At 48.2% G+C, this 14,031-nt stretch overlaps 1 protein-coding gene across 1 annotated transcript in view; it reads left to right on the top strand.

The window, feature by feature from the left end:
• The window catches only part of LOC119970422 (golgin subfamily A member 4-like), a 529,556-nt gene that overhangs the window by 281,852 nt on the left and 233,673 nt on the right, over positions 1–14,031 (top strand). Inside the window, exon 16 of the mRNA XM_038805016.1 lies at positions 2,116–2,232. Coding sequence (XP_038660944.1) covers positions 2,116–2,232 — 117 coding nt within the window. The remainder of the gene's footprint in view (positions 1–2,115; positions 2,233–14,031) is intronic.

The raw sequence follows: 14,031 nt of genomic DNA, 5'->3' as shown, positions 1-14,031 counted from the left end.
ACCTTAAACCTATGTCACCTGTCAAAACTGACCAGAAAAGCGAACACTTTAACTAACCACTACAAACCGGAAATTGGTTTTGACAGCTGGGGACATTGAGTGATGATTGAATTACCAGGAGTGATGAAGTTAAGCTTAGCCTAACTGAAGTTGTAAGGTTTTTTACATTAAGATTTAAGTGCCCTACTATATCCTCCTTAAACAAAGATTCTAGACTTTTCCTTCTATTAGATGTGAAATTAACTGGCCTTTATTTATCTACTATCTGTCTCCCTCCTATTTTGAATCCAGGAGTTAATTTCCACCCTAGAAAAAGCATCCGACTATCCACTCTGTCCATGCCCCTCATAATTTTGTAAAGCTCTATCAGGTCGCCCCTCAACCTCCGTCGTTCCAGTGAAAACAATCCGAGTTTATTCAACCTCTCCTCATAGCTAATACCCTCCAGACCAGGCAACATTTTGGTAAACCTCTTCTCTACCCTCTCCAAAGCCTCCACATCCTTCTCGTAGTGCGGCAACCAGAATTGTACTCACTGTTCCAAATGTGGCCTAACTAAGGTTTGGTACAGCTGCAGCATGACTTGCCAATTTTTATACTCAATGCCCTGTCCGATGAAGGCAAGCATGCCTTATCCACCTGAGTTGCCACTTTCAGTGATCTATGAACCTCTATTTCCAGATCACTCTGCCTGTCAATATTCCTAAGGGTTCTGCCATTTACTGTATATTTCCCACCTGTATTAGACCTTCCAAAATTACCTCATATTTATCTGGATTAAACTCCATCTGTCATTTCTCTGCCCAAGTTTCCAACCGATCTATATCCTGCTGTATCCTCTGACAATCCTCAACACTATCTGCAACTCCACCAACCTTTGTGTCATCTGCAAACCTATGAATCAACCAGCTACATTTTCTTCCAAATCATTTATGTATACTACGAACAACAAAGGTCCCAGCACTGATCCATGCAGAACACCACTAGTCACAGCCCTCCATTCAGAAAAGCACCCTTCCACTGCTACTCTCTGTCTTCTATGACTGAGCCAGTTCTGTATCCATCTTGCCAGCTCACCTCTGATCCTCTGTGACTTCACATTTTGTACCAGTTTGCCATGAGAAAACTTGTCAAAGGCTTTACTGAAGTCCATATAGACAATATCCACTGCCCTTCCTTCATTAATCGTCATTTCCTCAAAAACCTCAATCAAGTTAGTGAGACACGACGTCCCCTTCACGTCATGGTTAATGATGCCTGTGCAGAGGCCCCAGACTGAGGTGCAGAACTGTTATAAAGATACTCAGGCAGAAACCAGGAGCGTCATTGAGCGGTTCATTGGCATGCTCAAGATGCATTTCTGAACCCTGGACTACTCTGAAGGAGCATTCCAATATAGCCCCCAGGGAGTCTCGAGCACTGTGACTGCCTGCTGAGTCCTTCATAACATGGCACAGCAGAGAGGCAACATGCTGAAGGAGGAGGAAGAACAGAAGGCCGCATTTGATGAGGAGGGTGTCCAGGAAGATCCAGATGTGGAGCCTGAGCTGGTACGGCAGGCCACCCAACGTGTGATCCAGGGCCACACATGGGACAACCTCATCACCACCCGATTTACCAACCAGGCAGCCAGGCTAACGGCAGCTCGACTGCCATTTTCCACCTCTGCCCCCTCTCACTTTAACCACTCCTCCCACGCAGAATACACCTCACCCTGAGCCTCTGACCCATCCCTCTCCCTTAGTCCTTTACTCCACATTCCCCCTAGCCTTCCACTCCTTACCATTACCACAGCTTCCCCTTCCCCCTCCAAGGGTCATACCAGCATCACCATAGGATGTTGGCTCTGGGTTGGCAGGATCGCAGTCTTGTCTGTGGGATAGAAGATGATGACGACTTTCTGTGAGATTAGCTCTGATGCCAAACCCGTTTACTGCCCGTCGCTGGATTCTGCGCTACCCGCCGTTGGTAGCAGAGTTCTTGATTCGGTGCAGAATTCAGCCCTGTGCTTCTTTGAATGGTTGTTTTGTTGGCTGTTACAAAGTGCATTTGAACTTCAATTTAATACAGATGTTTGTGATGGTGATTTAACTGAGATAACATTCTCTGTTGCAGGCTGATGCCAAAATAAATGAACTACAGAATGAAATTATAACCATGAGAGAAAATTACAATCAGAAATTAAGATTTCTTCAGGATCAGTTAAATAAAAATATACCAGACTTGAAATCGGTGAGTACTTTTCCTCTTCATCCTATACCACTAAATTGAAACATTTGCCAATTTATGTCTGAATTTCCATTGTTAACCCATTTGTAGCTACAAAATATCTTGGGCGTAATTCTCCGTTTATGAGACTAAAGTGTTGACGCCAACACAGAATTTGTGGAGTTCCGCTACAGCAAAACTGGCACAACACCTGGACCGATTCTGCTACTGTTAAGGGGCTAGCGCCGGCGCCATGTGGAACACAATCGATTCTAATGAGAAACGGTGCGGGATTCACCAATTTCACAATTGACACTTTCACATATAAGCACGGCACTCCCACACACACACCATCCCAGCCAACAAGATGGCAGCGAGGAAAGCAGCCCCACGGTTCACGAACGCAGAGCTCAAGACCATCCTGGACGCCATGGAGGAGAGGAAAGTGACTCTGTACCCTGGCCCGGGAAGGGGGCTGCCAGCCACCGCTTATCACCGTGCCTAGGTGCAGGTGGAAGAGGTGGTCAGCGCCATGGGCAATGTTGTCCGGGCCAGCCTGGAAAAAACTGCACAACCTCCTCAGAGCGGCCATGGTGAGTAGGCAGCACTCTGCCCCAGATCCAACCCCCATCCCGCACAACCATAATCTGACACCCCCCCCGACCCTGCCCCACATGCCGGTAACTGTACCGGCTGCCATGGCCAGGTGTCCTGACCACTGAGACTATCAACTAACAATCCCCTTGCACCCCCCCCCCCACCCCCACCCCCCCGGGGAAGGCCGCGCACAACTGCAGAGAGCAGGAGAGGACAGGAGGGAGACCGCCGAATCTGCGGCCCTTCACTGTGGCTGAGCAGAGGGCCCTGGACGTGGTCGACGGCCTGGAGGAAAAGAAGGTCACCAAGATGGAGTTCGGCCACAGGCGAGGAAGTGAGAACCCGCTTAGTTGTGGTTCCCCATGACACATGTGTCAACCCCCACCACACCACCCTCACCCCACACCACCCTCACGCCACACCACCCTCACACTACACCACCGTCACCACACCCCACCCACATGCACGCCCCCACCACCTCCTGGCCCGTGGTCTAATCATGAGGGTTTTAAAAATATTTTTATTCTCCTGGTATATTTTTATTTAACTGATATATTTGGGAAGCGGTTAAATCCGAGACACTACACGTGTAGTGTCTCCCAACCGCCCTCCTCCTCTAACCAAAAAAAAAAGACTGTTGATAAGGAGCAGCGGACTTCAGATTCTCGGTGGGAGCAGTGGTGAGGGGTCGTTGGGAAGGTAAGTTTACCTCTTTAAATCTTTAAAAACTTACCTGGAAGGGTGACATCACAGCAAAGCAGTGACCTGATTGGCTGGTAAGGAAAGTGCTCCAATTAGCAGCAGCTGGGAGAAATTTAACTCTTCCTGTGTTGGTGAGTATTGTGATTGGTAAGTAAAGTCTTTTTTTCCTTTCACTTATTAATTATTTGATAGTATAGTTTGTAGTCAGTTAAGGTAAAGGCTAAAAATGGCAGGAGATCCCAGACCCGTGTTATGCTGCTCGTGCTCAATGTGGGAGTTCAGGGACGCGGCCGATGCCCCTGACTTCTTCATGTGCGCGAAGTGTGTCCAGCTGCAGCGCCTGTTCGACCACATGACGGCTCTGGAGCTGCGGGTGGACACACTTTGGAGCATCCGCGATGCTGAGGAGGTCGTGGATAGCACGTTCAATGAGAAGATTAGGATTGGTGAGGGAGACAGGGAATGGGTAACCAAAAGGCAGAGAAAAAGCAGGAAGGCAGTGCAGGTGTCCCCTGCGGTCATCTCCCTCCAAAACAGGTATTCCGTTTTGGATACTGTTGGGGGAGATGACTCACCAGGGGAAGGCAGTAGTAGCCAGGCTCATGGCACCGTGGCTGGCTCTGCTGCACAGAAGGGTGGGAAAAAGATTGGCAGGGCTATAATCATAGGGGATTCAATTGTAAAGGGAGTAGACAGGCGTTTCTGTGGTCGAAAACGAGACTCCCGAATGGTATGTTGCCTCCCGGGTGCTCGGGTCAGGGATGTCTCTGATTGGCTGCAGGACATACTGAAGGGGGAGGGTGAACAGCCAGTTGTCGTGGTGCATATAGGCACCAACGATATAGGTAAAAAAAGGGATGAGGTCCTACAATCAGAATTTAGGGAGTTAGGAGATAAGTTTAAAAAGTAGGACCTCAAAAGTAGTAATCTCAGGATTGCTACCAGTGCCACGGGACAGTCAGAGTAGAAACTCAAGAATAGTCAGAATGAATATGTGGCTTGAGAGATGGTGCAGGAGGGAGGGGTTCAGATTTTTGGGACATTGGAACCGGTTCTGGGGGCGGTGGGACTATTACAAACCGGATGGTCTACACCTGGGCAGGACTGGAACCAATGTCCTAGGGGGTGCTTTTGCTAACACTGTTGGGGAGGTTTTAAACTAATGTGGCAGGGGGATGGGAACCAGATTAGGAAGTTAGAGGTCAGTGAAGAAGCAGCAACTAATGCCAGTAAGGTACGAGATAATCAACTCAATGTGACTACGGGGAAGAGTAGACAGGGCAGAGTTGATGAACGCAAAGGGACAGGTGGTCTGAGGTGCATTTGTTTTAACGCGAGAAGTGTAGCAGGTAAGGCAGATGAACTTAGGGCTTGGATCAGTACCTGGGAATATGATGTTATTGGTATTACTGAGACTTGGTTGAGGGAAGGGCAGGACTGGCAACTGAATATCCCAGGGTATAGATGCTTCAGGAGGGATAGAGAGGGAGGTAGAAGGGGGAGAGGAGTTGCATTACTCGTCAGAGATGATATCACAGTTGTGATTAAGGAGGGCACGATGGACGATTCGAGCACTGAGGCAATATGGGTGGAGCTAAGAAATAGGAAGAGTGCAGTAACATTGTTGGGACTTTACTACAGGCCTCTCAAAAGCGAGCATGAAGTAGAGGTACAAACATGCAGACAGATTATAGAAAAATGTCGGAGCAATAGGGTGGTTGTGATGGGAGATTTTAACTTCCCCAACATTGAATGGGATTCGTGTAGTGTTGGAGGTGTAGATGGAGCAGAGTTTGTAAGGAGCATCCAGGAGAGCTTTTTAGAGCAGTATGTAAATAGTCCAACTCGGGAAGGGGCCATACTGGACCCAGTATTGGGGAATGATCCCGGCCAAGTGGTTGATGTTTCAGTCGGTGATTACTTTGGGAATAGCGATCACAATTCCATAAGTTTTAGAATACTCATGGACAAGGACAAGAGTGGTCCGAAAGGAAGAGTGCTAAATTGGGGAAAGGCACAGTATAACAAAATTCGGCAGGAGCTAGGGAATGTGGATTGGGAGCAGCTGTTTAAGGGTAAATCCACGTTTGAAATGTGGGAGTCTTTTAAGGAAAGGGTGATTAGAGTGCAGGACAGACATGTTCCTGTGAAAATGAGACAGAAATGGCAAGATTAGGGAACCATGGGTGACGGGTGAAATTGTGAGACTAGCTAAGATGAAAAAGGAAGCATTCATAAAATCGAGGCAACTCGAAACTGATGAAGCTTTGGAGGAATATCGGGAAAGTAGGACGAATCTCAAACGCGCAATAAAGAGGGCTAAAAGGGGTCATGAAATATGTTTGGCTAACAGGGTTAAGGAAAATCCCAAAGCCTTTTAATCGTATGTAAGGAGCAAGAGGGTAACTAGAGAAAGGATTGGCCCACTCAAAGACAAAAGAGGGAATTTATGCGTGGACTCAGAGGAAATGGGTGAGATTCTTAATGAGTACTTTGTATCGGTATTCACAAAGGAGAGGGACAAGACGGATGTTGAGGCTAGGGATGGATGTTTAAATACGCTAGGTCAAGTTGTCATACGGAAGGGGGAAATTTTGGGTATTCTAAAAGACATTAAGGTGGACAAGTCCCCTGGACCAGATGGGATCTATCCCAGGTTACTGAGGGAAGCAAGGGTCGAAATAGCTGGGGCCTTAACAGATATCTATGCAGCATCCTTGAGCACGGGTGAGGTCCCGGAGGACTGGAGAATTGCTAATGTTGTCCCTTTGTTTAAGAAGGGTAGCAGGGAAAATCCAGGGAATTATAGACCTGTGAGCTTGACGTCCGTGGTAGGCAAACTGTTGGAGAAGATACTGAGGGATAGGATCTATTCACATATGGAAGAAAATAGACTTATCAGTGATAGGCAGCATGGTTTTGTGCAGGGAAGGTCATGTCTTACAAACCTAATAGAATTTTTTGAGGAAGTGACCAAGTTAATTGATGAGGGAAGGGCTGTAGATGTCATATACATGGACTTTAGTAAGGCGTTTGATAAAGTTTCCCATGGAAGATTGATGGACAAAGTGAAGTCGTATGGAGTTCAGGGTGTACTAGCTAGATGGATAAAGAACTGGCTGGGCAACAGGAGACAGAGAGTAGTGGTGGAAGGGAGTGTCTCAAAATGGAGAAGGGTGACTAGTGATGTTCCACGGGGATCCGTGCTCGGACCACTGTTGTTTGTGATCTACATAAATGACCTGGAGGAAGGTACAGGTGGTCTGATTAGCAAGTTTGCAGATGATACTAAGATTGGTGGAGTTGCAGATAGCGAGGAGGACTGTCAGGGAAGACAACAAAATATAGATAGATTGGAGAGTTGGGCAGAGAAATGGCAGATGGAGTTCAATCCAGGCAAATGCGAGGTGATGCATTTTGGAAGATCAAATTCAAGAGCGGACTTTATGGTCAATGGAAGGGTCCTGGGGAAAATTGATGTACAGAGAGATCTGGGAGTTCAGGTCCATTGTACCCTGAAGGTGGCAACGCAGGTTGATAGAGTGGTCAAGAAGACATACAGCATGCTTGCCTTCATCGGACGGGGTATTGAGTACAAGAGTTGGCAGGTCATGTTACAGTTGTATAGGACTTTGGTTAGGCCACATTTGGAATACTGCGTGCAGTTCTGGTCGCCACATTACCAGAAGGATGTGGATGCTTTGGAGAGAGTGCAGAGGAGGTTCACCAGGATGTTGCCTGGTATGGAGGGTGCTAGCTATGAAGAAAGGTTGAGTAGATTAGGATTGTCTTCATTGGAAAGACGGAGGTTGAGGGGGGACCTGATTGAGCACTACAAAATTATGAGAGGTATGGACAGGGTGGATAGCAACAAGCTTTTTCCAAGAGTGGGGGTGTCAGTTACAAGGGGTCACGATTTCAAGGTGAGAGGGGGAAAGTTTAAGGGAGATGTGCGTGGAAAGTTTTTTACGCAGAGGGTGGTGGGTGCCTGGAACGCTTTACCTGCGGAGGTGGTAGAGGCGGGCACGATAGCATCTTTTAAGAGGCATCTAGACAGGTATATGAATGGGCGGGAACAGAGGGAAGTAGACCTTGGAAAATAGGAGACAGGTTTAGATAAAGGATCTGGATCGGCGCAGGCTGGGAGGGCCGAAGGGCCTGTTCCTGTGCTGTAATTTTCTTTGTTCTTTGTTCTTTTTCACATTTCCATCCAAATTTACACCGACCAACAAACAATTAAAGATAACAAATACAATGTCATTCCCCTGGCCAACAATTCCTCCCTCCCACCAACCCCCAAACAACCCTCAACATTTTAAATACAAACATCAAAGAAAAGGATTCAGGAATCCACCATCCACTCATAAATAGTCACCAACAACATACACAGTCCAACCGCCTGCCCAACCCCAACCAACACCCCCTAATGTTCGATGTCATCCAATTCTTGAATGTGCACAATAAACAAAGCCCATGAATCCGCCTTCGGGCGATCAACGAGGTGAAGGCTAAAACATCTGCCTCTGCACCCGCTTCCAACCCCGGCCAATCCGATATCTCAAATATGGGCTCCAGAGGACCCGGCTCAAGCCTCACATGTACCATCTTCGAAATTACCCTGAACACCTCCCTCCAATACGCCTCCAGCTTCGGACAGGACCAAAACATATGAACGTGGTTTGCGCGCCCCCCCCCCCCCCCCCCCCCCCCCCCGGTAACTTCACAACATCCTCTATCCCCTCAAAGAGTTGGCTTATCCTCATCATTGTGAGGTGCGCCTATACACCACCTTAAAGCTGTATCAGCCTCAACTTCGCACACGAAGGTGAGGCATTTACCCTCCAGAGCACCTCACACCACAACCCCGCCTCCATGCTCTCACCGAACTCTTCCTCCCACTTTGCCTTAATACCCTCCAGTGGTGCCTTCTCTTTTCCCAGAATCGCCCCACAAATCGCCGACACCACCCCTTCTCCATTCCCCCTGTCATCAGCACCTCCTCCAATTGGCATTTCCCTTGACCCCGTCCAGCCTAAAGTGCTGGTGCAACTGCCTCCTGATTTTCAACATCGCTACTACAACCAGACTCCCTGAGTATTTCCACAGGGCCATCGGGAGTGGTGCCATTGCCAACGCCCTCAGCCCCGACCTCCTGCACTGAATCTCCTCCATTCTAACCCACTGGTAGTCCCGCCCCTACCCCAGATCCTCACCTTCTCTACATTTTCATCGTAAAACTAGACACTTCCTCCGGACGTAGCCTCAAAATCAGAGAATCCAGCCCAAAGTCGCTTTTTTGGGCCCTGGGGAGTTTCTCACCGGTTTAGCCCACATTAGGAGAGCTGGATTCTCCGTATCAGCAGCTAAGTGCCAGCGCCACGGACAATGTCATCCCCCCCACACACAGGGACACTACCCCACACTCCCCAAGTGAGGACATCCCGCTATGGGGTCCCTTGGAGTACCCCCTCTTCAGACCCCTTTCCTTCTAGGACCTCACCCATCACTCACACGGCATCACGGTGACCTTTGCCCTGCACTCCCCCACCCTTCAAACCAACCCCATCCACCCTCATTTCATGGGCTTGGTCCCCCCCTGACTTGGCAATCCCACCATGGCATTCAGGCACCCTTGCACTGCCACCCTGGCACCCAGGCAGTGTTCCTGCTGGCTTGGCAGTGCCATCCAGGCACCTTGGCAGTGCCAGGATGGTAGTGCCTAGGTGATATCTGGGCAGTGCCAAGGTGCCCGCATTCCAGGGGGGTGGCCAGGGATCCACCCTGCCCTTATCCTGACCACCCTGGGGTCTCCAGTAGCCCGGGAAATCCTCCGTGTGCAGTTCTGCCTGGTCCACGTTTGTGTGGACCAGCACTGATCGGCGCCCAGTTGCAGCCTTGCTGGGGAGGCTGAGGAATCGCGGGAGGTTTATGGATCCCGTTCAGGTAGCGTCATTCTGTCCCGCCTATTTGGGGTGGGGTTCCAATTTCACGTTTCGCGGGACTTCGGAGAATCCCGGGAGAAGCAAGCCTGTCGGGAGACTCACTGGAGGCCTCTCCCAACATTCACCAGTCACATTGCTCTCAATCGAGAGCCCAAAGCATCCGGAGATTCGTATCCTAGGTGTTTATAATTGAATGAAGTTTTTCCTGAAACTGGTTTGACCTGGAAGGCAGGTGTGCAAATCGGTGCACTGAAGACCTGACATTCTTGACTTTCTTGTGATCCATTTAATGACTGGAAAATAGTGCGTGACACAAATCAGGCATACCTGGGGACTTTTACATCTGACTGCAATCTGCACTCGTTCTGAGTGATGCTCGATGCTAGAAGTGAAGCATCATAAAACTTACTTTTTAGTGTGGTACACAGTGGAAATTTGAACAGAATCAACACTCTACTTAATGGACTAACATCAATCAGTTGTACAGTGCTGATATAGTATTGGCTTCTTTTTCAGTCTTTATGGATGGTCTAGTTTCACAGTGCATTGCTATAACAATGGATTTTGAAATGTACAGGATTGTTTCTCCTATTCTCCACATAATACATTTTGGCCAGGGATGTCTCGGGGTATTGGACACTTCTCTGCAAGAAGGGAAAGATGGATTAAAGAACCAGTCCACTGATATGGTACTCATTAGCACCTCCAGCGACTGGTAGCAGAGCAATATTCTCCAAACCCTTTGGGAACAAGATTAACTGCCAGCCCTGTTGTTCAGATAATGACCCATGGCACAAGGGAACTAATGAGCAGGAGAAAAATTAATTGAAAATAGGAGAAGAGATTGTTTACAGGATTTGTCTTTAGCGATAAATAACAATTTATTTCAAAATCCTCCTTCCATGTTTGGGAAGGGGTGCTTGAGACATTGCAAAAACGTTAATTATAAAGTAACTGCTGTTAAATTATTGAGTATTAATAATACAAAACTATTTGAACTAAATTACAAAGTGGGCATGAAATAAATCCACCATGCTTGGAAAAATACTGGAAAGCATCTTAAAACCTTAAAATATTCTTTTGCAATGAAGGCAGTTAACTGGGCACCTGATAGTATTGAAATAGTCCAATTTATCAGGCTGGGCCCAAGTCTATCTACCTTCATCCCAAATAAATTTATAATCAATTATTGCAGAAATATTCCTTATGAAGGAATGTTCCTTCCGCCAAGATCCCAGTGACTAGCAATAACTGTATATCCAACCAAAACAAAATAGGAGAATTAAAACTGGTGTTTTGTTCTCTTTGTAAACACTGAATTAAATATTAGTTCTGCTGTTTGCTGTTATACTTAAATACATTTAGATAGCATATGAAATGAAATGAAATGACAATCGCTTATTGTCACAAATAGACTTCAAATGAAGTTACTGTGAAAAACCCCTAGTCGCCACATTCCAGCGCCTGTTCGGGGAGGCTGGTACGGGAATTGAACCGTGCTGCTGGCCTGCCTTGGTCTGCTTTAAAAGCTAGCTATTTAGCCCTGTGCTAAACCAGCCTCTGCATATATCACAACTATTCTTTCACTAATGGGCTTTTATTTCACCAAAAAGTTATTTTGCACTTTGCTAATACAATAGTCAAACAAATTATTAGTTTAGAAGCAAAAATGCCATAGATTAAAACAAATTAATGTTAACAAGTGTCTACAAGTCAAATAGAAAACAAAGCATCACAAACCCCAGAAAATCTAATAAACTAACAACACCAATGCATGCACACTCGAATCGCTTATGTTATGGCATCACTCATTTGGCAGAGACCTTCAACCTGGTAAGTGTATGCTGAAAGTTTGAGCACACACAGCACATGATTTTGTAACATAATAATAATCTTTATTATTGTCACAAGTAGGCTTACATTAACACTGCAATGAAGTTACTGTGAAAAGCCCCTAGTCACCACATTCCGGCACCTGTTTGGGTACACAGAGGGAGAATTCAGAATGTGCGATTCACCTAACAGCACATCTTTCAGGACTTCGGTGGGGGGGGGGGGGGGGGGGGAGAACTGGGGTACCTGGAGGGAACCTTTAACTTAATTGTCAGAAAGTTATTCATGAGTCAAACCTAAATGTCCAATGATTCCTCAGTGATTTAGATTTCCTGTTTGCAGTACACAAAGTCAGAAAATTATCCTTTTATTTTATGATATGCAAATTTCTAAGTAGAAAAACTGGCTATTCACATGAAAATAATTACACGTCTTGAATTTAAGCCCCCCCCCCCCCCCCCCCCCCCCCAAACCCGCCCATTCCAGGAGTGAGCTGGGAAGTTTGGGGTGGGCCACAGATTCAGAAGGGAAGAAAATGGGCCTGTTGTCCTTCCGACTCCCCGGTTAATTCAGGAGCAGGGAAGTGCTTTTTCATTTATTTATTTTTTTTAATAAACATTTTATTGAGATATTTTCTTTGGCAGTTTAACAACAACAAAATCCACAATATAAATAACAAGAAAAGAAAAAAGTATATACATTGTGCAAATTCCGCCACTCTCTCCCACAGGACCTGCCATTTCTTACCCCCCTATGCTACACTAACCTAACTTAACCCCTATGCTACACTAACCTAACCCCCCCCTCTCCCCCTCCCCCCCACCTTCTGCTGACATTTAATTTTCTGCGAGGAAGTTGACGAATGGTTGCCACCTCCGGGCGAACCCTAACAGAGATCCTCTCATGGCAAACTTAATTTTTTCCAGACAGAGGAAGCCTGCCATGTCTGAAAGCCAGGATCCGATTTTGGGGGCTTTGAGTCCCTCCATGCCAGCAATACTGCCTCCGGGCTACCAGGGAAGCACCGTCATCTGGGCCCGGTGAACAACCTTAAACTGGATCAGGCTGAGCCTGACACATGTTGCGGTGGCATTGACCCTTCCTAGCGGGTCCGCCCACAAACCCTCCTCTATCTCTCCCCCCCCAGCTCCTCCTTCCACTTAAGATTCAGCTCCGCGGTCTGCGTCTCCTCAGACCCCATAAGCTCTTTATATATAGCCGAGACCCTCCCCTCCCCTATCGATCCTTTAGAAACCACCCCATCCTGAATCCCCCTTAACAGCAGGAGTGGGAAGGTTCGCACCTGCCTCCGCAAAAAGTCCCGCACCTGTAAATACCGGAGATCATTCCCTCCAGCCAAAGCAAACTTCTCCTCCAGCGCCCTCACACTCGGGAAGCTTCCTTCTATGAACAAGTCCCCCATCCTCTCTATTCCCGCTCTCCACCAAATACGGAACCCCCCATCCATCCTCCCCCGGGGCAAACCTATGGTTATCGCAGATTGGGGACCACACCAAAGCCCCCTCTGCCCCCATATGTCTCCTCCACTGCCCCCAGATTCTCAGGGTCGCCACCACCACCGGACTGGTGGAATAACGCGCTGGCGGGAACGGCAGGGGGGCTGTTACCAGTGCCCCTAAACCTGTGCCCTTACACGAGGCCGCCTTCATGCGCACCCATGCCGGCTCTCTCCCCATCGCGCCCCCCCCCCCCCCCCGCTCCCACCAGCCACCGCCTCCCCATGGCTATGTTGGCCGCCCAGTAGTAATTACTGAAATTCGACAGCGCCAGCCCGCCATCTCCCTGGTTCTGTTCCAGCATTGCCCTCTTCACCCGCGGGGGCTTGCCCCCCCACACAAAGCCCACAATAATCTTATTATTCCGCTTGAAAAAAGAACGCGGGATGAAAATGGGAAGGCACTGGAAAATTAAGAGAAACGTCGGGAGGACCGTCATTTTTAACGACTGCACCCTACCCACTATAGACAGCGGGAGCTCGTCCCATCTCCGGAAATCCTTCTTCATCTGGTCCACCAACTGGGCCAGGTTCAATTTGTGTAGCCTATCCCAATCCCTCGCCACCTGAATACCCAAGCATCAAAAACTGTCCTCCATCATTCTGAACGGTAGTTCTCCCAATCGCCTCTCCTGGCCCCTCGCCTGCACCACAAACAGCTTGCTCTTCCCCATATTGAGCTTGTAACCCAAAAACCGGCCGCATTCCCCTAAGATTCCCATAATTTCCCCCATCCCCTCCATTGGGTCAGAAACATACAGCAGCAAGCCATCCGCATACAACGAGGCTCTGTGTTCCAACTCCCCCGAACTAACCCCTTTCATCCCCTTGAGGCCCTCAGAGCAATCGCCAGCGGCTCTATCGCCAGCGCAATCAGCAGTAGGGAGAGGGGACATCCATGTCTCGTCCCCCGGTGTAGTCTAAAATATTCTGAAGTCGTCCTATTTGTCCGTACACTGCTACTGGCGCCTGGTACAGCAGCCTAACCCAGTCAACAAAGCCCCCCCCAAACCCAAATCGCTCTAGCACCTCCCATAAGTAATCCCACTCGACCCGGTCGAACGCTTTTTCCGCGTCCATTGCAACCACCACTTCAACATCCCTACCTCCCGAGGGCATCATAATCACATTGAGCAGCCATCTAACGTTGGCCCCCAGCTGCCTGCCCTTAACAAACCCTGTCTGGTCTTCTCCTATGACGTCCAGTACACAGTCCTCAATCCTAGAGGCCAG

This window comes from Scyliorhinus canicula, chromosome 8 (genome assembly GCF_902713615.1).
Source record: "Scyliorhinus canicula chromosome 8, sScyCan1.1, whole genome shotgun sequence".
Taxonomy (NCBI): Eukaryota; Metazoa; Chordata; class Chondrichthyes; order Carcharhiniformes; family Scyliorhinidae; genus Scyliorhinus; species Scyliorhinus canicula.
Note: the sequence above shows the minus strand (reverse complement) of the source record. Positions and strands in the feature narration are given on the sequence as shown.